Source organism: Heterodontus francisci, chromosome 18 (assembly GCF_036365525.1).
Source record: "Heterodontus francisci isolate sHetFra1 chromosome 18, sHetFra1.hap1, whole genome shotgun sequence".
NCBI lineage: Eukaryota > Metazoa > Chordata > Chondrichthyes > Heterodontiformes > Heterodontidae > Heterodontus > Heterodontus francisci.
In genome coordinates, this window is record NC_090388.1 from 56792888 (window position 1) to 56815325 (window position 22438).

A 22438-nucleotide genomic window follows, 5' to 3' on the forward strand; every position below is an offset into this window, starting at 1 on the left:
CACAGGTAAACTTTCAAACCATGGCAATTGTATTTTGACCAATAGAGACAAACAACTTAAAGGTTTGCTGTGCCAAACAACACTATAGCTGGAAAATAAGTTTTAAGACATACATTTTAAAGTATTTCCTAATCTGGCATTCCTAATTATAAAAACTGACAAACTCAACAGTAACAATCTGCGAGTGCAATCAGAAACTAAAAGTTGAATGTTTCTAATAAAAAAGAAAAAATGCAAAAGTAATTTCTTAATCAATCTCTCTCATGCAGCAGAGAATGGTTTACAAATATATGTTTAATCTGCAAGAGTCAATTATACTCTATGTTGAGTGAAACATTTTTTGTAAAAGTAGTCATTTTGATGACATTGGCATTGTAATGGTGCTGCAAAATGAATTTGCCTACTATAGAACCATATAAGGGTTACGGCACAGAAAGAGGCCATTCAGCCCATCGTGTCTGCGCCGGCTGAAAAAATTAGCTGCCCAATCTAATTCCACCTTCCAGCACCTGGTCCGTTGCCTTGCCAGTTACAGCACTTCAGCTGCAGGTCCAGATACCTTTTAAATGAGTTGAGGGTTTCTGTCTCCATCACCGATTCGGGCAGTGAATTCCTGACACCCACCAGTGCCTGGGTGAAAAAGGTTTTCCTCATGTCCCCTCTAATCCTTCTACCAATCACCTTAAATCTGTGCCCCCTGGTAATTAACCTCTCTACTAGGGGAAACAGGTCCTTCCAGTCTACTCTATCTCGGCCTCCCATGATTTTGTACTCCTCAATTAAGTCACCCCTCAGTCTCCTCTGTTCTAAGGAAAACAACCCTAGCCTATCCAATCTTTCCTCATAGCTGCAATTTTCAAGTTCAATAGTTTTAAAGAAAAAGGTAAAGGCAGTCTTTTATGTACAATTATAAAGTGAAAACATTTAAAATCCAAGATGTTCCCTGTTTAAGCTTCAATAACCACAGCACAAGCTTATAATATGAAATTACTTACACAGAGCTGCTAGACAGTGGAAAATTGAGACCAAGACAGTCAGAAAGCTGTAATCAAACAACTTCCATGAGATGTAAACTCGTAGGAAGCCATGCTGCTTTTGCTGAACATTTAAAATGACATGCACTAGGATTAGCAGAGATAAAGTCCACTGGACCTGCATCCATACCAGCCTGTGGGATTCAAGTGTTTTGGCAAATCAGGATGATAACTGGAACATTCCACCACAAACCAAGTCAAGCAGTAAAGTCAATTCTCATCAGGTGTACATACTGTTACCCTTTTTTTTTTGCAATGCAGGAATATTGAAACTTAGTGAGTTTATCATGGACATATGCTACAGCATAATTTCAGTTATTTTAAGTACAATTACAACCTTTTATTATGGCACTTAATTTAGAGATTAATGACTAAATGGCAATTGATAAGGATTTAACAGCAATCCTTAGCTCAAAAAAAAATTTAAGTGCTGACTTTCAGGACAACTCGCTGGCCAGAGAACTCAAACTGTTGATCCTAGTCTTCTTCCCCTTTGCCCATCTCCCTCAACACATGAACCTACTTTACCACTCCACAGCTGCAATATATACCTAAATCATACTTATGTATTTGTGCAACAACTGTGCAACAATTTCCTAGTTCCAAATGTGAACTTGTTGGAAAGGGTGGCAAGCAGAGACGATGTACCTCTCCAGTGGCATGTAAAGTTGAAGGGAAAGCCACTCGGAACCACTTTGATGCAGCTATCAGTGGCCCGCTTCAGAATGCCACTGGCAGATGCCCGAGACTTACACTCTAACTCAATCTCACCCAGGAAATCTATAGTGCAGGAAAATGACAGGAAAGAGGTTTACAAAAAAAAACCTACCTAGAAAGTTGGTTCTTAAGGCAACCACATGGAAGCATCGCATTGCTTCAAAATAACCGCGAGCATTTTGACTACAACCTAGATTGCTATCTAAGGTGGCGTCAACCAACTCTTTCTCGTCTTTTCCTCAGATAAACACATTACATCAAAGTATTCAAGCCACTTGAAATTCTCATTGGCTTGGTTAGATAAAGGAAGATACTGCAGCAGTATGTATTTGTTGAGTGGTAACTGAGGCTGGAAGAAGAGGGAAGGAAAAAGAGGAAAAGGACTACACAGGTTGAGAACAATTTGATGATTACTCTGCTGTAAGACTAAAGAATTATTAAAAAGGGATTGGAAGCCACAGGAGCTGGTGCTGAACTGTTTTGGCAAAAGCTTGGTGACACTTCATGGTGGGCTGGATTGGTAAAAGGGCACAAGCTTATAATTGAGTGTCTTGGATGCTTTAATACAATTAAGTATTGCCATTTTTGTAATGAAAATAGTCCTGAGAGATGAGAGAAAGCAGAACATTCATAGTAGTATACCACAGTTCCAAAACCAGAACTGTGGCATAAATATCTAGAATAATTTCTTTAAAACCTCAATTACTTTTTACTTAACCAGATTGACTACTGGCAGATGGAATGCCCAAACACAGATGTACTCATTAAAATGATGATTTCCAGTTTTTGCAATTAGAACAAAAAACTGCATACTGTAGTTTGAAAGATTTCAGATTCTGTTAACGGTAAAACAGAAAACCTGGCATGAATAAAGGACAAGGGGGCTTTTTCTGTACTCATACATCCATGTTTCTAACTTATAACAAATACAAACAAACTTGTCAGAAAATCATTTAAATAAAAGGTGCCATGCAATGCATGGAATATTAAAAAAAAATGGCTTAATTCCCCTATTAAAAGTTTCAGGACAGGAATGGAAATAGTGACCTACCATTGCCGAAAGGTTACCTACTACCATGAAATGGTGGTTAAGATGCTATGAGGAGGGAGGTGGGGAGGGAAGACCTTAGTAATTCAGGGATCAGTGAAGGGAATCTTTACTTCAAAAGGTTTAGAATGTTTAAAAATTCTGGTATGTGGTGCATTTTAGATGTTAGGACCACAGCTCCTGAATGGGGTATTTTTAGTGAAAAAAGTTAAATATTTCTATTCTTTTACTAACTGACAATTTTCCAATGCCCATGAACTTGCAATACAGACCTGCTTCCAAGAGTCAACACCATTCAATAATGAATTAATTAATAAATAATGAAGTAAGGGCCACCGGAAATAGTAATGACTATAATAAGCAGGTATTACTGCATGTTATCCTGCACCGATGGTTTAAATATCAACCTCTAGACCAATCGCATAAATTTATAACTCAATTGAAGGACTGCAAAGAGACTTAACCGAGTCATACAGAAATTGACCAAACTCAAGTTGAAGTCTGAGTTAACTGATAAACTGCTAGTGTTCAGGTGCACAGAAATGCTGGAATGCACTTGTAGCTGTGAAGTTGTACATTCCACAGTGTACTGAATAATGGACAGAATAAACAATCAAAGGGCAAGGATGGAAATATGATGAATTAAAACGTCACAAAAAAAGCTGCCATTTTTAGGCTATTAAATTTTCCTAATTTTAAAGAGAATGCAATACTTACTTATATGGGCAATTAAGTTACTTTTGCACAACTTGCATGTAAAGGGGTAAAGTTACTAAGGAAATACTTCCCTCATAACTGCAATATGATGCAATTATGTGTCCTGAGCTTTCTCCCATTCAAGATAATTTCTGATTTTTTCTGCTCATGTTAGGAACTTTTTCATCATGGCTATGGATGTTCAACAATGTCAGATGGTGATCTGTCCAGCCCAACATTGTGAAAACGACATTGCAAGTTTGTGCCAGTCGACTATGCACTCAGCCCGCATGCAGCCAGAATAAAACAGAGGCTCCAACAGAAATCTCTGTACGTGACAGCCATTCATATTTGCTGCTGTTGACACACTGATGCGAAAGATTAGGAATGAAGGTAGGGTTTCTTCAAGGGGCATAGACACCACATTATTTATTTGCAAAAGTGCCTCTGAAAGCAGGGCTGTAAGATAAATGAAGTACATCACACAAAAGGGGAAAATAAATACCTCAAGATACAATTTTTCGCGAGAAACAGACTTTTAATTTTATAAAACCTCATGTAATTGGTCAAAAAATATGAAATTTAGATTCCAATACTTAACTCCCTAAAGAGGTTCAAGTGATGTGTGCACTAACATATAGGCATGCATATACAATCATGGTTGGGTGTTGGGAACCTTTTGTGTCAAGATCACTTTCATAATATATTCTGCTTCGCTTTCCAAACTTCACCAGAGATTAGTCAAATCACAGTATATACTTGTTTTTCTTGAATTTTTGAATTTATCATGCTGCCCCATGGGAAAACTTCGAATAGGTGACTGAAATTCTGAAAATTTATGAACAGATTATGGACAGATAGCAGCAAAGCTTTATGCAGGGTAAGAGGAAGAAAAAGGCAGATGAGAAAAGAATAAAAGTGTTACACACAAAGAGCCAGACAGGGCGTACTCAGAAACCTTGTCCTTCTGCCGCCAAGTTTAAAAGTCACTTGCTCTGACGCACAGTGAAACGTTGCTGAGCCTGTGACAGTAACAGAAACAGAAAAGGAGGAAAACAGACAACTAGAGTCAGAATATTAGTTCTTTCAGAGCTGAGGGAGTACTTCACATCAAATACAAAACCTCTCTCATCCAAGAGCAATTTAGTGAAGCAGTAACTAGTTTGTAAGCACACCCAGGCTACATGCAGATTTGTTCCAAGCATCTTTTTAAAATGAGTAAGAAGTGTTTACAAGATTTTTGTTGCTGCTCTGGCAAATGTGATGCTGATTATAGGAAATTATTTTAACCAATCATCCCCAATACGTACTAATCTTGCTTCAGATTCTTTTGATCAAACTATCAAGTTCAATCTGGTCTGATTATTTTCACCATTTAATAATTTAAAGGCTAAGATTAATACTGAAACATTTAACAGCTGCAAAAATATTTTCCTTCAATGTCTTTAAACTGGATGTGATAACTTTCTTCACCTCAAATTTTAGTTCTTTTCAAGTATCCAATACTATACACTATTCCCTGCTGCAAATATGAACAATCTGTTTCCAGGTTTCTGCCAACACCTGCGTGTGTAGAGCAACTGCTTAAAGCTATCATCCATCACAGTCTGAACTCCCTGTAGAGAAATCACCATAACCAATAATGACAGTTCTGATTTTATAGCTAGCAGAAATTTTCAACAAATACAACCATAAAACACTGGGATCTCTACTGTATAGAAAGACTGTTGGGCATTCACACACAAAATACTCAAATGGGAAAAAAAATTAGTTGACGACAGTTACAATCACCAGCTTGTTTGTGACATTTTTAACTTTGTGAGGCAATGACTGAGCTGTTTTTCACTTGTCCAGACATCTGGCCTGCATAAACCAGAAATAAAGATACCATCAGTTTGTGGAAATGGAATGTTCGGAGACAGAAAACAAAGTTTAGAATTGGACCAGGAGATAGTTAAACTTCCAAAATACATATTTGTTCAAACAGAAATAAAGGAAGTACCCTGTTATCTGTGCAAAACATGAAGTTCTTTTATTACAGCAGAGGTGGGGGGGAGGTATAGGCAACTTAAGCTTAAAATGTATTTTTTTTTTAAAGCATATCAAATAATACCAATTAAAATGTGTATATATTCATATACATGCACAAATGCAGGAACATACACCTGCATCGCTCAAAGATTTTAAAAATACACCAGTGCTAACTGAATCAAAGTATCACTTAACTTGTTCTACAAATTGAATTACAAGACAATTCACAAAAACTGAAAATGAAAGTAGCCAGCATATGAAGACAAAACTACAATGAAACAAACACTCTTTTGAAGCTATTTCCTAGCACAACCAATAAATGGCATCTTCCCTGTTGGACAAATTTTGTATGTAGGTGTTACAGACATGTGAATATATATGGATGCATTCATACACACACTTACTAGTGTCTACTGACTTGGTAGATGTAATGCGACAAATTAGTTTGCTGTAGGTACCTTCGAGTGCACTGGTGTCAGTTGCACCTACCTGATTTTTTTTTTTAAATGCGAGTCGACTTACACTGACCTACATCTACTTGTAGGATAGTATAACCCAGGGATACAACAAAAGCATCCCCTTGTGATCTGGAGTGGATATTAGTTTCGTTTGCACAAATCCTTCTTCAACCTCCCCAAAAGCATACCATGTACACAGTTGGTGAAACAATGCCTGAATGAATAAATAAGCTGTTCTATTTCCATAATATGAACATACAGAAGAGCCATTAAGATAAACTCTCAATTAAATCCCTACAACGCATTTGCATAATATAAAACAACAAACCAATGGATCGACTTATTTGACTTAAGCAAGATGGCTAAGATAAATTTGCATTTTATACAATGCCTTTCATGACCACCAGAAGTCTCAAAGTGACTTACAGCCAAATAAGTACTTTTTGAAACGTAGTGACCGTTGTAATGGAAGCCAATTTGCACACTCTTAGCTCCTACAAACAGCAATATAACCAGATAATTTGTTTTTGTGATGTTGATTGAGGGATAAATATTGGCCAGGACACTGGGTATAACTCCCCTGCGCTTATTCGAAATAGTGCCATGGGGTCTTTTATGTCTACCTGAAGGGCAAACGGAGCCTTGGTTTAACGTCTCATTCAAATAACGGCACTCCCTCAGTACTGCATTGGAGCGTCAGGCTTGATTTTCACGCTCAAGTCCTGAAGTGGAACTTGAACCCACAACCTTCTGATTCAGGCGAATGTGCTACCAACTGAGCCACAGCTGACACCTTCTAACTATCCTTCAGCATTTCTGACCTCTTCGTCTGAGCAAAAGGCCTCACAGCTTTTTTGAATAAACCAAAACACCCTTGCAGCCTTGCTCTTTCAAAAAGCTTGCCTCTCGCTTCGATCCTTGCCTGTGAACAAATGACTTTCCCACACAATGCATGTGAGGTATTTTTCGATTACCTGGACAAGCTGACAAATTGCTCATCATTTTAGTCTCTGAGGAAAACAACTTGTATTCAGCACATTAACCAGTATTTTTAGGTACCTTTTTAAAATAAAACTTTTAAGATTATAAACAATTAGAAGTTTTTCCACCAACTTACCAAATCCTTTGTGAGGAAGAATGGTTTAAAAATCCTGATACACAACAACCACTCTGCTGTAATATGCAATGTGTGTTCTGAACAGATAACTAGAGATGTGTACATACTATACAGGTCAAACTGCAACTACACTGAAGGCCAAACTCTGTTATCAACATATCAGTGCTAAAGCCATTTGGCCCTGCAAGTTCAAAGTGGGAAACAAGCAACCAAGACAGGTTAGCGTTTTAAACATAGAACTTTTAGTTCTTACAAAGGAGCTATATATCTGAAACATAAACTTTTCCTTTTTCTTTACAGATGCTGATGAAAATGGGTACATCAATGTTTGTTACCTCTATCTCAGATTTTTATTTGCATTTTTTTTCTTTTCATCAACAGGATATGATGTCCACATTTCATGGGTCAGGATAAGGACAAGTAAAAAACCGCTGATGTGCATGGCCTCTAAGACTCATTCAATATTGCACTGGAGTTGCAGAAAACCAGTTAAATACTGGGAATGACAATTCCTCCAAGTTCCAGTTAAAATACAAACAGCAGCTCAACAGAAGTTATTTTAAAAGGAAACTCTTGTTATTTGGTTAAGCTGTTTGCTACTGCTCGGATACTGGTCTTTTCACTCCTTCCCAGACTTATACAAAGTTGGGATATTAGGGCAGCAAAATGTGCTACACACATCTAAGTGGAGAAATTTACAGAATTTGTCACGAGTTGTGATGTACCAAATCATTTGTTGCAACTCTTCCACACTCCTGATAGATACAAGAATAAGCTTGACAGCTGGGTTATTCTCTCACCTCTTGATCACAATCCTCCTACTTACTCTATTTTAATCAGAACTAAAATCATAGAACCTTACACTGCAGAAAGAGGCCATTCAGCCCAAAGAGGCTGTGCTGGCTCATTCCCACAGCCCTTAAAATATATCCTTTTGAACTATATATCCAACTTCCTTTTGAAATTTACTTTGAATTTAGTTCCACCACCGTTCAAACAGTGCATTCCAGATTATGACTTGCTGCATAAAAAAAACACTCTCATCTCCCTTCTGGCTCTTCCAACAGGTATCTTAAATCTACGTACCCACCAAGCCAGCCACATATCACTGAAACTAGTTTCCACTTATTTAGTCTTATCAAAAACCCCTCAATTTTGGACACATCTATTAAATCTCCTCTTAACCTTCTCTGCTCAGAGAAGGATCCCAGCTTCCCTAACGGGGAATAAAGGTAAGGGCTACTGCTGACAATCTGTACTCTAATCCCCAAACTAGCCCAGTTAATTGGAAAATCAAGAAAATTCTGACACACTGTCTACTTACGAGCTAAAATATAGCTTTCTGCGAGCGGGAGAGAGAGCGCGAGCGAGAGGGGGACCGACGTGGCGAGCGAGAGGGGGACCGACGTGGCGAGCGAGAGGGGGACCGACGTGGCGAGCGAGAGGGGGACCGACGTGGCGAGCGAGAGGGGGACCGACGTGGCGAGCGAGAGGGGGACCGACGTGGCGAGCGAGAGGGGGACCGACGTGGCGAGCGAGAGGGGGACCGACGTGGCGAGCGAGAGGGGGACCGACGTGGCGAGCGAGAGGGGGACCGACGTGGCGAGCGAGAGGGGGACCGACGTGGCGAGCGAGAGGGGGACCGACGTGGCGAGCGAGAGGGGGACCGACGTGGCGAGCGAGAGGGGGACCGACGTGGCGAGCGAGAGGGGGACCGACGTGGCGAGCGAGAGGGGGACCGACGTGGCGAGCGAGAGGGGGACCGACGTGGCGAGCGAGAGGGGGACCGACGTGGCGAGCGAGAGGGGGACCGACGTGGCGAGCGAGAGGGGGACCGACGTGGCGAGCGAGAGGGGGACCGACGTGGCGAGCGAGAGGGGGACCGACGTGGCGAGCGAGAGGGGGACCGACGTGGCGAGCGAGAGGGGGACCGACGTGGCGAGCGAGAGGGGGACCGACGTGGCGAGCGAGAGGGGGACCGACGTGGCGAGCGAGAGCGGGACCGACGTGGCGAGCGAGAGCGGGACCGACGTGGCGAGCGAGAGCGGGACCGACGTGGCGAGCGAGAGCGGGACCGACGTGGCGAGCGAGAGCGGGACCGACGTGGCGAGCGAGAGCGGGACCGACGTGGCGAGCGAGAGCGGGACCGACGTGGCGAGCGAGAGCGGGACCGACGTGGCGAGCGAGAGCGGGACCGGCGTGGCGAGCGAGAGCGGGACCGGCGTGGCGAGCGAGAGCGGGACCGGCGTGGCGAGCGAGAGCGGGACCGGCGTGGCGAGCGAGAGCGGGACCGACGTGGCGAGCGAGAGAGGGACCGACGTGGCGAGCGAGAGAGGGACCGACGTGGCGAGCGAGAGAGGGACCGACGTGGCGAGCGAGCGAGGGACCGACGTGGCGAGCGAGCGAGGGACCGACGTGGCGAGCGAGCGAGGGACCGACGTGGCGAGCGAGCGAGCGAGAGAGCGACCGAGAGAGAGACCGAGAGAGAGAAAGAGAGACCGACACACAAAAACTTCTCAGGTTTACTTTATAAAGCACAGAATTAGGGCAGCTTTATTGGCAAAACTGAAGGAAGGAGTCATGGGCATTTGTGTACTTTCCAAACAGTACAGCAAACTGTCGTCCAAAGTTTGTGCAGAGCACAGAAATGAGGTTTGAAGAGGAGACTTTTAAGTCATTGATAGCCTGCATGGCAACGTTACTTCGAATGGTAAGATCACTGGAGGCAGTGAAACCCTCCTTGGGATAGGATTTTACTGAATGCCAGTAGTAATCGCTGTTTATGTGCTTTGTTGATGGCACTTTTATCCGGTTCATCATTTTGACTGGTGTGGATGGAGAGGTATCAGAGTAAGACAGTGCAGGACGGCAATGCACTTCCACCACTGATCAGCTGTATGGATTTTCACTCAAAATCAATGATCACAGACAAAAAATGTGCCTTCCAAGCAACTATGCATGTGTTAACCTTGCATACTTACACCTAGAACTGAGGTAGCAATTGTAAAATAAGACAGAATTTGCAACCCAGAAATTTAACATTATTAGCAAGATTCTTACCTTGTCCAGTACCAGAAACACTTAGTCCAGAAATCACCCCTTCACTGGTGTAAGCAGAGTACAAATTTTCACTGGATGGTGATGGTTTCAGCAACTGACCTTGTCCAGGAACAGTGAATTCATGAGTACCTGGCGGTGGCAAAAGCATCTGCTGCGTTGTTAAAACTGAACCAATATTCTGAGCAGTTAAAGGCCCTGCAAATAGAATGCAGCTACATGATATCAACAGAAAACACCTCAGTACAAAAAGCTAACACAATGGATGCTAGTCATTACTTACCAGAAGGTAAAGGACTCTTCTGTCCTTGGGAACTGCTCCGACTAGATTTGCTGCTTTTCCCTTTGGTGGGTCTTCTGCGACGTCCGGACAGGGGTGCTGCAGGTGGAATTATTACAGCTGGTGGTGCCTTACCCAATTTGATATAGAGTTCCTCAATCTCCTGCTTCTGCCGTGATTGCAACTCCTGAATCTCTTTCAAATGTCTGAAACAGATCAGTTTGGGATAAGTCTACTATTTGGAGAAAGGTAAATGTCTGTTTTACACACTACAAATATTATGGTATTTGGACTAAAATGATAAAGATTGCGAAAGGGTATATATAATATACACACACACATATATATGCTCAGTGGCCATCAAATATAGCAGGCACCTTTCATGTGAAGGTGTTTGTCCGTTATACAGGATGGCAAGCACTACAAAAATGTTGTCACTGAATAGCATCACAACTCCCCGTTACAACTAAAATAAAAACAGTAAATGCTGGAAATACACAGCACGTCTGGCAGCATCTGTGGAGGGAGAAACAGAGTTCGCATTTCAGCTCTGTGACCTTTCATCAAAACTGACGAAGGTAAGAAATGTAATAGGCTTTGAACAAGTGAAGAGGGGAGGGAAGAAGAACAAAAGGGTCTGCAATAAGGCAGAGGGCAGGAGAGATTAAATGACAAAGATGTCATGGAATAAAAGACAAAGAGATTAGTAACAGCTGTAGTAAAAGACAAAGCATTTGTCCAGAGAGTGTTAATGGTGGAAAAACTGCCCTGTCCGAAAGCAAAAACATGAAAAACAAGTTTAAGACTGGCACATGGTTAAAAAAAAGTCAAAAGGCTGCGTATGCTGACAACACAACTACTAGGTGGCGTAGTACTTGCACATGCACAAATGCAGGTTCTTCAACTGGATCAGTGTATGAGATGTTCAGGCAGCTGCCAGGATTAAATATGGCACTACTCAATTCATGACAGGAAATGCTTATGGCTAGATCGTTCTAGCAAACTAACCTTACATTAAGTTGGACGGAAGCCCAGTAATATGCTATGTAGTTATAGGATACTAACTGTAATCCTCAGATCCATTTAATATTCCAGTAATCCTATTTAATACAAAAGGAATTTTATGATTGAATTTCCATTGGAAGATAGTGAATTGGAAAAGAAAATCGGGCAGGGTATAAATGTGCTGCCAATTTGTTATTGTGATTCATTTATATGACTGACAAGACTGATTTCACTTGAACGCAGCTACTAGCTCCCACCCCACTGGCCACTCTCCCCCTCAGCAACTTGCTTTCTCCCCCTCCTCCCCACTGGCTACTTCCCCTCCTCAGCCGCTCGCTCCAGACCTCGCTGCTCCCCTCCACTTCCCTGGCCGATTGTTCCCTGCTCACGCCACCCCTCTCTCCTGCCGTTAACTCGCTCCCCACCCCGGTCGTGGCGCGGCCTAGAGCTAGCAGCTGGAGGAGGGGGCAGGGAAGCGGGGAGCGAGCAAGCGGCTGGAGAGCGGGGTGGCGCGAAGCGAGGAACAACCTTCTAGGGGAGTGGGGGGCAGCAGTGAGGTCTGGAACGAACGGCTGAGGGGAGGATACTCGAAGCCTGGAGCAAGTTGCGGGGGGGTGGGGGGGAGCGGTCAGTATGGCGGGAGAGCGTGGCGGGTATTGAGCTCCAGCCTCAAAGTCTCCCATTCAGCCGCTTCCTCCAGCCGAGTGGGGGGCTGGATACCTGATGACGCTTTATCGCGTCTGCGCAAAGATGGACCAGGTACAGATACACAGTAACGTTGGCGCTGTGCGATGACGTCATCCCGCGCATGCGCCACTTAGTCCTGGCAAGATGTAGCTGCGCATGTGCGCAGCCTGGGGCACTCAGATAATGTCAGTGGGCCACTGCGTTGTCAGGAGTCACTTTGTAATCAAAATGGCAGTCATGGTCTGAAGTTGTTGAACCCAATGTTCAGTCGAGGGCTGTAGAGTGCTTAATCAGAAGATGGGGTACTGTTCCTTGAGCTTATGTTGAGCTTCACTGGAACACTGCAGCAGGCTGAGGACAGAAATGCGGGAGAGAGAGCAGGGTGGTGAATTAAAATGGCAAGTAACCGGAAGCTCAGCGTCATGCTTGCAGACTGAGCAGCGGTGTTGTGCAGAACGGTCACCCAAACTGTGTATGGTCTTCCCAATGTCGAGGAGACCATATGTGAGCAGTGAATATAGTAAGTTGAAAGTAGAAGGAAATCGCTGCTTCACCTGGAAGGAATGTTTGATGCCTTGGATGGTGAGGCGAGAGGAGGTAAAAGAGGTAAAAAAAACCCTGCTCCAACTGCAAGGGAAGGTGCCACGGGAAGGGGACGAGGTGTCAGGGGTGATGGAGGAGTGGACCAGGCTGTTGCGGAGCAAACGGCCCCTTTGGAATGCTGACGGGGAGGGGAGAGGAAGTTGTCTTTGGTGGTGGCAACACACTGGAGGTGCTGGAAATGGCAGAGGATGATCTTTTGGATGTGGTGTCTGGTGGGGTGGGAAGTGAGAAGGGGAACCCTGTCGCATTTCTGGGAGCATTCTGTCAGCAGTCCAAAGGGACCATTCCCTCAGCGACACCCTGCTCCACTCCTCCATCATCCCTGACACCTTGCCCACTTCCCACAGCACCTTCCCATGCAGTCACAGCAGATGTAACATCTGCCCTTTTACCTCCTCTCTCACCTCACCATCCAAGGCCTTAAAGACTCCTTACAGGTGAAGCAGTGATTTACTTGTACCTCTTTTAATTTAGCATTCTGTATTTGCTGCTCACAATGCGGTCTCCTCTACATTGGAGACAACAAACACAGCTTGGGTGACCACTTTATGTAACACCTCCACTCAGTCTGCAAGCATGACCCTGAGCTTCCGGTTGCTTGCCATTTTAATTCACCACCCTGCTCTCACGTCCAAATTTCTGTTCTTGGCCAGCTGCAGTGTTCCGGTGAAGCTCAATGCAAGCTCAAGGAACAGTACCTCATCTTCTGATTAGGCACTCTACAGACCTCTGGATTCAACATTGGGTTCAACAACTTCAAATCATGACTGCCATTTTGATTGTTTTTTTACCATGTGCCAAAACAAAAATAAGTCTGAAACTTGTTTTTCATGTTTTTGCTTTCGAACAGGGCAGTTCATTATTCTGCCATTAGCACTCTCTCTGGACAGAGTTTGACTTTTACTACATCTATTACTATTCCCTTTGCCTTTTGTTCCACGACACCTTTGTCAGTTAATCTCTTGTGCCCTCTGACCTATTGCAGACCTTCCCTTTTGTCCTTTTTACCTCCCCCTGGCCACCTTTTCACTTGCTCAATGCCTATTACATTGCTAACCTTTGCCAGTGTGATGAAAGGTCACAGACCTGAAATGTTTACTCTGTTTCACTTTCCACAGATACTGCCAGACCTGTGTATTTCCAGCACTTTGTTTTTATTTCAGCTTTCTAGCATTCGCAGTATTTTGCTTTTATTATCCCTTTTACAACTGCTACCCGAATGAACCTCCTTACTGACTGACCCCAAGGCCTGACCAAGGATCCAAAGATCTGCAACTCCAATCTCACACTGGCAGCAGTCTTCAGGAAACTGGATGACCAGATTCTGTCATTCAGAAACAAGCTATTACAAGGTAGAGAAGCTCAGCAAAATTAAGTGAGGAGAGAAAAACACAAATTTCAACTCATTCACCAAACATTGGGCATAAAGCATTAAATTTCTGTGATTATTGCGCATGGTGTTTTTTGTTAAATATGCATATAGTACAAAAAATATACAGCAGTTTTTCATGTGTACTTCACCCATACAATATCACAAGGGAGTAAGCACAGCTATAATCAGCAACTTTGAGATTAATAGAAATGGCTAATAGTCAAGTTTTGGCCAATGTAAGCGACTGCGCATTTTAAACAGTGGGGAAAACCCAGAACAAGGCGATATCTTAAAATTAGAGCTAGGCCAGTTATTAGTGAAATTAAGAAGCATATTTTCACAAAAAGGGTAGTAGAAATCTGGAGCTCATACACCTCCCTCCCCAACCCAACCCTGCAATGGCTACGGATGCTGAAATCATTTGAAATATTGAAAACAGATTGATAGATTTTTGTTTGGCAAGGGCATCAATGCAGCAAAGGTGGGTAAATGGACTTGAGCTAGAGATTGCCATGAACTGACAGAACGTTGGAAGAAGCTCTAGGGGCTTCTGTTCTGCTGTTTAACCACATTATTGCAATTGGTTACTTACAATTTGTCAAATTGTCGCAGTAAAAATCTTCTTGGAGTATTTAACTCCAGAAAAGCACAAAAAAGTACATATTTAAATACAACCAATATTTAGCAGTGCAGATGGATTGAGTTTTATTTCTCTCGGTTTACCCTCTCTCAAAGACATCCTAGTTTATGGCCCTACATGTATCAGCAACAAAAAGTGGTCAATCCGAAGATGCTGCTTGGGGGGGGGGGGGGGGGGTGCGGTCACAGTTAAGCCTGATCCTGTCCATACCCGATATTCATGAAGACACACTTATGACCACATGAAAACGATTATTTTCTTCCCTAACCCAGGTGCACTGTAATCAATCACAAAGTGCTTGCCGTTGTCCCTGCCAAGATCAGCTAAATTTAATGCACTTTAGAGACCAACGTAGTCCATACATCATAGCATCAGATCAGGTGATACATTTACAAGGGAGTGAAAAACTGTTTTTAACATTAAATTACCGCCATATATTTGCACATTAAATCATTGGCAGCTTTAGAATAAAACATACGATTATACACTCAATGCCACAATACTACTGCTAAGTGACTGCTCAAGAGTAAGACTACAGAATGAATTGACCATTCAGTGGGACAAATGTCAGATTCCTGTAGTAAAAAAAACCATTTAGAATGACCAAGTGATGCTTTACTGGCTGTGGTACTGAGCTGTACAGACTAGGTTTAATCTGCGAGTGCTGTTTGCTTATCTTAAGTGAAGCAGCAGTAGGGACATAGCAATTGAAGGCATAGCCCCTAAGCTAGAGAGAGAAAATCATTCTGAATTGTCACTCAATGCTGGTTATAATTGTATCTTTGTGAATTGGGGACAAGATTGGACAACTATGATGTCCTCGCCCGTAGCAAATTATGAAAATTAGTTATTTATTGCTACTTGAACTGTAACCCAGCATAATTTGTTCAAAGGAAAAAACAGAAAACTCCTTTAAAACAAAACATATACTAAAATTGATTTTCAGTACTTTTATGTATGGAGTGAAACATAAGCCTTAGATTTTCAAGACCTGAATACATTCCATGCTCGATTAGACAGCTGACTATTCAAAGATCATTGCTATTACAGAATTTCACTTTACTGTTGGAAACTGGATTACCTATGTCAATATACATGAACACATCAGACAAATTTTATAACTAGATCTCGAGAAAAGTAACCCGGCACCTACTTGTCTCTCAATCTGTGCAGCTCTTTCCTCATATCTTCATCTTCAATTTCTGAATCATTATCACTACTCATGTAGGAGGAATTAAATGAGTTGGTAAGGTTCTGTACAATGGTGGTACCCTTGGATTCCAGCAAGTGAGGGGAAACTGGACTCCCTGCACTATCAACCTGTATTTGATCCAGTTCCTTTGAATAGGGCTGCTGTCCAGTCTCTGGCAGAACTGGTCCATTCACATGCAGATATTGTTCGGACCCAACTGATTCTTTTGGTGATAAAATTTGGTCTGAAGCTCTATAGAGATCCACTGGTACAGATGAAAGTGCTGTTAATGGAGCAGTACTCATAGGAACAGAAGGACAGCTTCCCTTGCCAGCTTCATAAGTAACTTCATCTTGCGTCCTTGCCACTGAAAAGCGGCCAACAGTGTCTCGTCTTGTAGTGACCTGGAATCGTCCTATTTTTGCCTGCAGGGCTGGCTCTTGTTCTTGGTTTGGTAGAGATTCACTGTTCTTTCTTTGAGTTACTGATGCACTATCCACCACGTCTTCATGACTGTCACGTTCAGAAGGTTTTACGACTGTACTTTCAGGGCTGCTTCCAGAAAAGGAAGACTCATCTGAGATATGTTTCTGCTTACTCTCTTCCCGTTTATCATATGCTTCTTGATATAAGGCATCATCTGTTGCAACAGAAACCTACAAGGAAAGAAGTTACTTAGTGGTTCCCCAAACAAAAATTCATTGAGGTTTGGCTCAAGAAAGAAAGAACTGCAAGACACAAGCAGTCAAATGCATACCCTATTGTTGGGCTAGAGTTCAAAATTATTCCAAATACAGATCTGTTAAATACAAGAAAGCAGACAATGAAAAGTGTGCTATATGTAGGCAGATCTAATCGACATACAGGAGGCCAGCAAGACAGGAGGAGGAGTTACTTTAACAAATTTAACTAACTGGAGACCGTCTTGATTATCTTCATTATACAGAAAAAATATAAAACATTTCAGAAAATTTTAAACTAAGATGTAATCAATCTGGTCAACCATATATCAAAACATGCAAGCATACGAATTAGGAGCAGGAGTAGACCACTCAGCCTCTCGAGCCTACTCTGCCATTCAACATCATGGCTGATCTTATTGTAACCTCAACTCCACATTCCCGCCTACCCCCGATAAACTTTCACCCCCCTTGCTCATCAAGAATCTACCTACCACTGCCTTAAAAATATTCGAAGACTCTGCTTCCACCGCCTTTTGAGGAAGAGAATGCCAAGGGCTCACGACACTCCGAGAAAAACATTTCTCATCTCTGTCTTAAATGGGTGAGCCCTTATTTTTAAACAGTGACTCCTTGTTCTAGATTCTTCCACAAGGGGAAACATCCTTTCCACATCCACTCTGTCAAAGCCCCTCAGGATCTTATCTGTTTCAATCAAGTCGTCACTCTTCTAAACTCCAGTGGATATAAGCCTAGCCTGTCCAACCTTTCCTCATAAGACAACCCGCCCATTCCAGGTATTAGTCTAGTAAACCTTCTCTGAACAGCTTCAAATGCATTTACATACTTCCTTAAATAAGGAGACCAATACTGTACACAGTACTCCAGATGTGGTCTCACCAATGCCCTGTATAACTGAAGCATAACCTCCCTACCTTTGTAATCAATTCCCCTCACAATAAACAACATTATATTAGCTTTTCTAATTATTTGCCGTACCTGCATATTAACCTTTTGCGATTCATGCACTAGGACACCCAGATCCCTCTGCATCTCAGAGCTCTGCAGTCTCTCACCATTTAGATAATATGCTTCTTTGTTATTCTTCCTGCCAAAATGGACAATTTCACATTTTCCCACATTGTAGTCCATTTGCCAGATCTTTGCCCAATCACTTAATCTATCTATATCCCTTTGTCGTCCCCTTATGTCCTCTTCACAACTTACTTTCCTATCTTTGTTTCATCAGCAAATGTAGCAACCATACCTTCGGTCCCTTCATCTAAATCATTTATATAAATTGTAAAAAGTTGAGGCCCCAGCACAGATCCTTGTGGCACACCACTCGTTACATCTTGCCAACCAATAACCCATTTATGTCTACTGTTTGCTAACCAATCCTCTATCCATGAGCTTTTATTTTCTGCAATAACCTTTGATGTGGCACCTTATTCAAATGCCTTCTGGAAATCTCAGTACAGTACATCCACCGGATCCCCTTTATCCACAGCACGGTACTTCTTCAATTGAATTAAGCCCCCATTTTGAAGTCATACATTTTTTATTTTTATATTTCCATTATAAATTCTTACATTCATTATAATGAAAATGCCTGTGCAAAATTATCATATTTAAATTACATCCTCCCATGAATGTGGCAATATAGTGGCTCCAATGGGGAGGGGATGGGGGTGGTTATAATTAAAACATGTTTACATTATAAATGTGAGAACTGTAATTTACAATGGAAAAATTGATAGCAAGTGCACATAAATTTAAGGTTTTTAATACAGTATGAGTCAATCTCCTATGGTGTTGCAAATGGAAAGTTCAGGACCAAGTATTGCCTTCTGGTAAATTGATGTTTGAGGCTGGGGTAAATAATTGGACCAGTATGTACAGTGTAATTTCACCCCTGTTTAAAATCAAGTTCTATTGTTATTTTTATATTTCCATTCTAAATTATTACGTCCGCATTTATAACGGCAACTAGTCAAGCTGAAATTAGCTCCGTCCTCGTTACTCCCTCTCTTTATCGACCTATTCCTCCCACCTTGCTTTCCACTCTAATCCCTTCTCTATTTCAGTCCATTTCCCCCTCTCACTCTACCTACTCCCTCCATCCCCCCTCCCTAATTGCCCTGCTTCTTTCTCCCACATGACTTTACCTTTTACACCTACCCTCACAATTGTCCATCTGCCTCCCGTCTTTTTTTTAATCTATCCTCCTAGCTTAATACAATTTTTGAAGTTCATAGAACAGAAAACAAAAGCTACAACTGGTTGGCAATTGGCAGTGCAATTTCCCCCAACTTTCTCAACCAGGAAGGAACTTTTAGCTCATATTTTTGAAATTTGTGGTCTTGTTTTTCAAAATTACTTGAAGAAATGCTACTCAACAGCTAGTTGAAGCATACTGGAAAAGTACAGTGTACAGTGCACATGCTCAGACAGCACAATCCTAATTCAGCTCACAGGTCTGGGCAAAAATATCAAGTTCAAGGCCAGACTCAATACAAACGACATTTAAATGGATCAATGCAATCATATTCTTGTGAAATAACTTAAGTTTTGAACTTATTTTGTTTAAGCCCTTATTTTGATTACTGAGGGGGAAAAATGGCAATTGAAAAAATAAACTGTAAAGCATTTTGGGACAACTTTGGGAACCCGATGGCAAGATTGCATAACCCAGGGGCCTGATTTTGTAAAGGGGCCATAGAAATTTACAATGGAAAAAGTAGACAAATAGCAATAAGAAGTCTCATGGCAAAGACAGGAACTGCACAAACCCAAGTTCTTTAATCATCTATTGCAAAGCTAAAAATCTTAGGTGAGGCATGTATTTCCTGTTGTTATTTTTCATCATGCGTTTCCATCAACATTTATCATTGTAAATTGCTATGGCAACATTTCCTACGTCATGGTAGTGGCACGCAAAGCCTCTCAACTCAGTTCCCATCTCAAAAATAACACATTTACCAAGGTAATTTACTGGTACAAATTAAGTGCATTTAGATCAGATGGCATGCTAACCATCACAGATTGAAGTCCTCCCTATGAGCTACCTTGAGCACAAGATAGTTGTGAAAACCAGAGAAAAAGCACCATCATATGGACTTCTGCTGTCAATCTGGAGCATGTACATTGTCTGGTGTCTGTAGGCTGTGTTCTAAATACAGGATATGATTTTGGTGATCCTTACTACAGTGAGCTGTTTTGGCAGTAACCAAAGAGCACATTATAAAGCAGGTTAAATTAATTTCAGGGTACACTGCTTGTGAAGATGTGTGATCAATGTTCTACCAAGGTAATCATATTAGTTACCTTTAATAATACTGGTCAATGGCAATTTAGCATAAAAGATTGTTGGTTTTGAAAGATGCAATCTACTCCAAGAACATTTGTAAGATTCACTGGTATGCTTCCTGCACCCTTTGCTGCAGGAAAGCAGCAAAATCCCATGGACCATCTTCTTCAGCTTCATCTTTGGAAAGCAGTGCAGATATTCATTTCAGGCAACATGGATTCACATTTTTGTCCCCCAGTAAAAACAAGTGCCACCTAGCCTTTCCCTCTTGGGTGTGATTGCTCAACTGTTTTGTTAGAGCACTCAACAAGCCATTCACTGATTAAGTTTGCACAGGTGTTTTTTTCCACCAGGCACGCAATCTAATTCTACTCCCCTGATTGTTCCTCGTAACCTTTAATATGCCTCTTTGTAAATAAATACATCTAATTCTCTTTACAAGAATTTGAACACACTACTTCAAGGGTCTGAGACAGAGAATTCTACATTCTAACCAGTCTGTGTTAACAAAATTTGCCTAACACACCTTTGCAAATTTATGTTCGTTACTGTCTCAACCACCAATGAAAACAACTGGTCACCAATTATCTTATCATCCTTCATATTCTTAAAAGATCTCCATCAAGATATTCCATAACCATCAAAAGTCATGAAAAATGCACTAGTATTCAAATCTCTTAATAACCGTAAAACTGGCGACATACTACTGAATTTATGCTTCACCTTTCCTATTGCTTTTATATCCTTTATATATGTGTACATACATAAAGAATTGCATTTATCAAGCACCTTTCATGACCACAGGACATCCCAAAGCACTTTACAGCCAATGAAGTACTTTTGAACTGTAGTCACTGTTATAATGCAGTAAACATTGCAGCCAACCTGCACACAACAAATTCCCACAAAAAGCAATGTGATAATGACCAGATAATCTGTTTTTGTGATGTTGATTGAGGGAGAAATATTGGCCAGGACACTGGGGATAACTCCCCTGCTCTTCCTTGAAATAGGGCCATTGGATGGATCTTCTATGTCAACCTGAGGGGGCAGAGGGGTCTCCGTTTATCATCTCATCCGAAGGATGGCACATCTGACAGTGCAGCAGTACTGCATTGTAGTATCAGCTTCGATTTCTATGCTGAAATCCTGAAGTGAACCAACAACGTTTTGACTCAGAGACAAGAATATTACTATCTGATCCATGGCATTTATGTACCCAAACTTGTGTGCACATTTTTTGGAGGAGTGGAATGTGACGGGTTTTTTTTATTTTACATGCATTGCATCTGGTTTTATGCTCACATTCATAAACCACTCCAAGTCCTACCAGGGAGCAAAATAAGGAGAGTAATAGACAACAGGGATAAATCACTAAGTTGGTCAATATGAAAAATTTAACATTCACATTCCATCAGTAATTTTTAAACTGTTGGCCAGGGGCTGCAAGAATTACAGAATCAGTTACAAACTGCTGGGATTGTTTGACCTGTAGTAACCTGGAGCTCGGACACTGGCCTGTGCTGGTAAAAACCAGTTTGAACTAATTACTTTGTGAGACAAGACAAAGGAGCGATCACAGGAACAGAGCCTTATTTGGACACGGTGTGATACCGGGGTCTTTGGGCCTGGGCCAATTAGGAGAAGATGTGAATTAGGTTAGCAGGCTTAAACCAACCGGAAAGACACAGCTCAGATTTGGAGAGATAAGAGGGAGGATAAGAATAGAGCTTTTTGGGCATAGAGCCAGCGAAGACTCCGGAGATCAACCATCGTGGAAGTGGAAGACCCTGCGTGAGCAACGCGGCGACGATGTAAAAGAGAGAACAGAACGCCTGGCCAGCGTTAACTCTCCCTTTTTCGGGTATTATCCTTAGTTTTCTGTGACTCGGTCAGGGAAAGGTCAGAGGAACCTAACGGGTGTGCTTATGAATTCTAGCTAGTTTTATTAACTGCATAACTCAGTTGGAGTTGCATGCTTTTGTCTAATTAAGTGTATAAGCCTTGTTCTTACATTGTACAACAACGTGAATAAAGTAAATTGATAGTTAAAGGACAGAGTTTCCTCCTCTTTGTACTAAGCCATTAACTGTAGCTGTGGATTAAGCTGGAGGGTGGCTCTCCTGTAACCTGATATCCCAAACACCCAGCCTGAGCCTGAATTAAGAGGACCTCGTCCCACGTGACGGCCAGGATCAAGTGGGTATAGGGAATAAAGGGGACAAGGGGGAGTTGACTCCGCGCCACGGTTTACATAATAATTTTGTTTTGGTTTTATTTATTTTTCAAGTATAATTCCACATTTTCCGCCCAATATTTTTTCCATGGCTGGTCTAGTGAACTCTGCGGCATAGATTTCCCCTTTCTCGTCGTTAGTTTGAATCTGGCGACAAGTGAAAGGGATCTCCAACTGTCCAGCAAAAATGAAGTTATCAAGCAGGGTAAGCAGCCAATCACATTGAAGTAGTCACACAAACTGCGAACCAGGAAGTAAAATGCAATGATATTCTT

General features: G+C 42.0%; 1 protein-coding gene across 11 annotated transcripts in view; it reads right to left on the reverse strand.

Moving 5' to 3' along the window:
* Window positions 1-22438, reverse strand: part of LOC137379651 (serine/threonine-protein kinase WNK1-like) — a 275316-nt gene that overhangs the window by 12228 nt on the left and 240650 nt on the right. For 10 of the 11 annotated variants that reach the window (XM_068050782.1, XM_068050783.1, XM_068050789.1 and 7 more), the window contains 3 exons: window positions 15899-16593; window positions 10442-10644; window positions 10162-10356 (listed from right to left, as the gene is read on the reverse strand). In XM_068050782.1, coding sequence (XP_067906883.1) covers window positions 10162-10356; window positions 10442-10644; window positions 15899-16593 — 1093 coding nt within the window. The remainder of the gene's footprint in view (window positions 1-10161; window positions 10357-10441; window positions 10645-15898; window positions 16594-22438) is intronic. The other variant, XM_068050786.1, reaches the window with a different exon arrangement.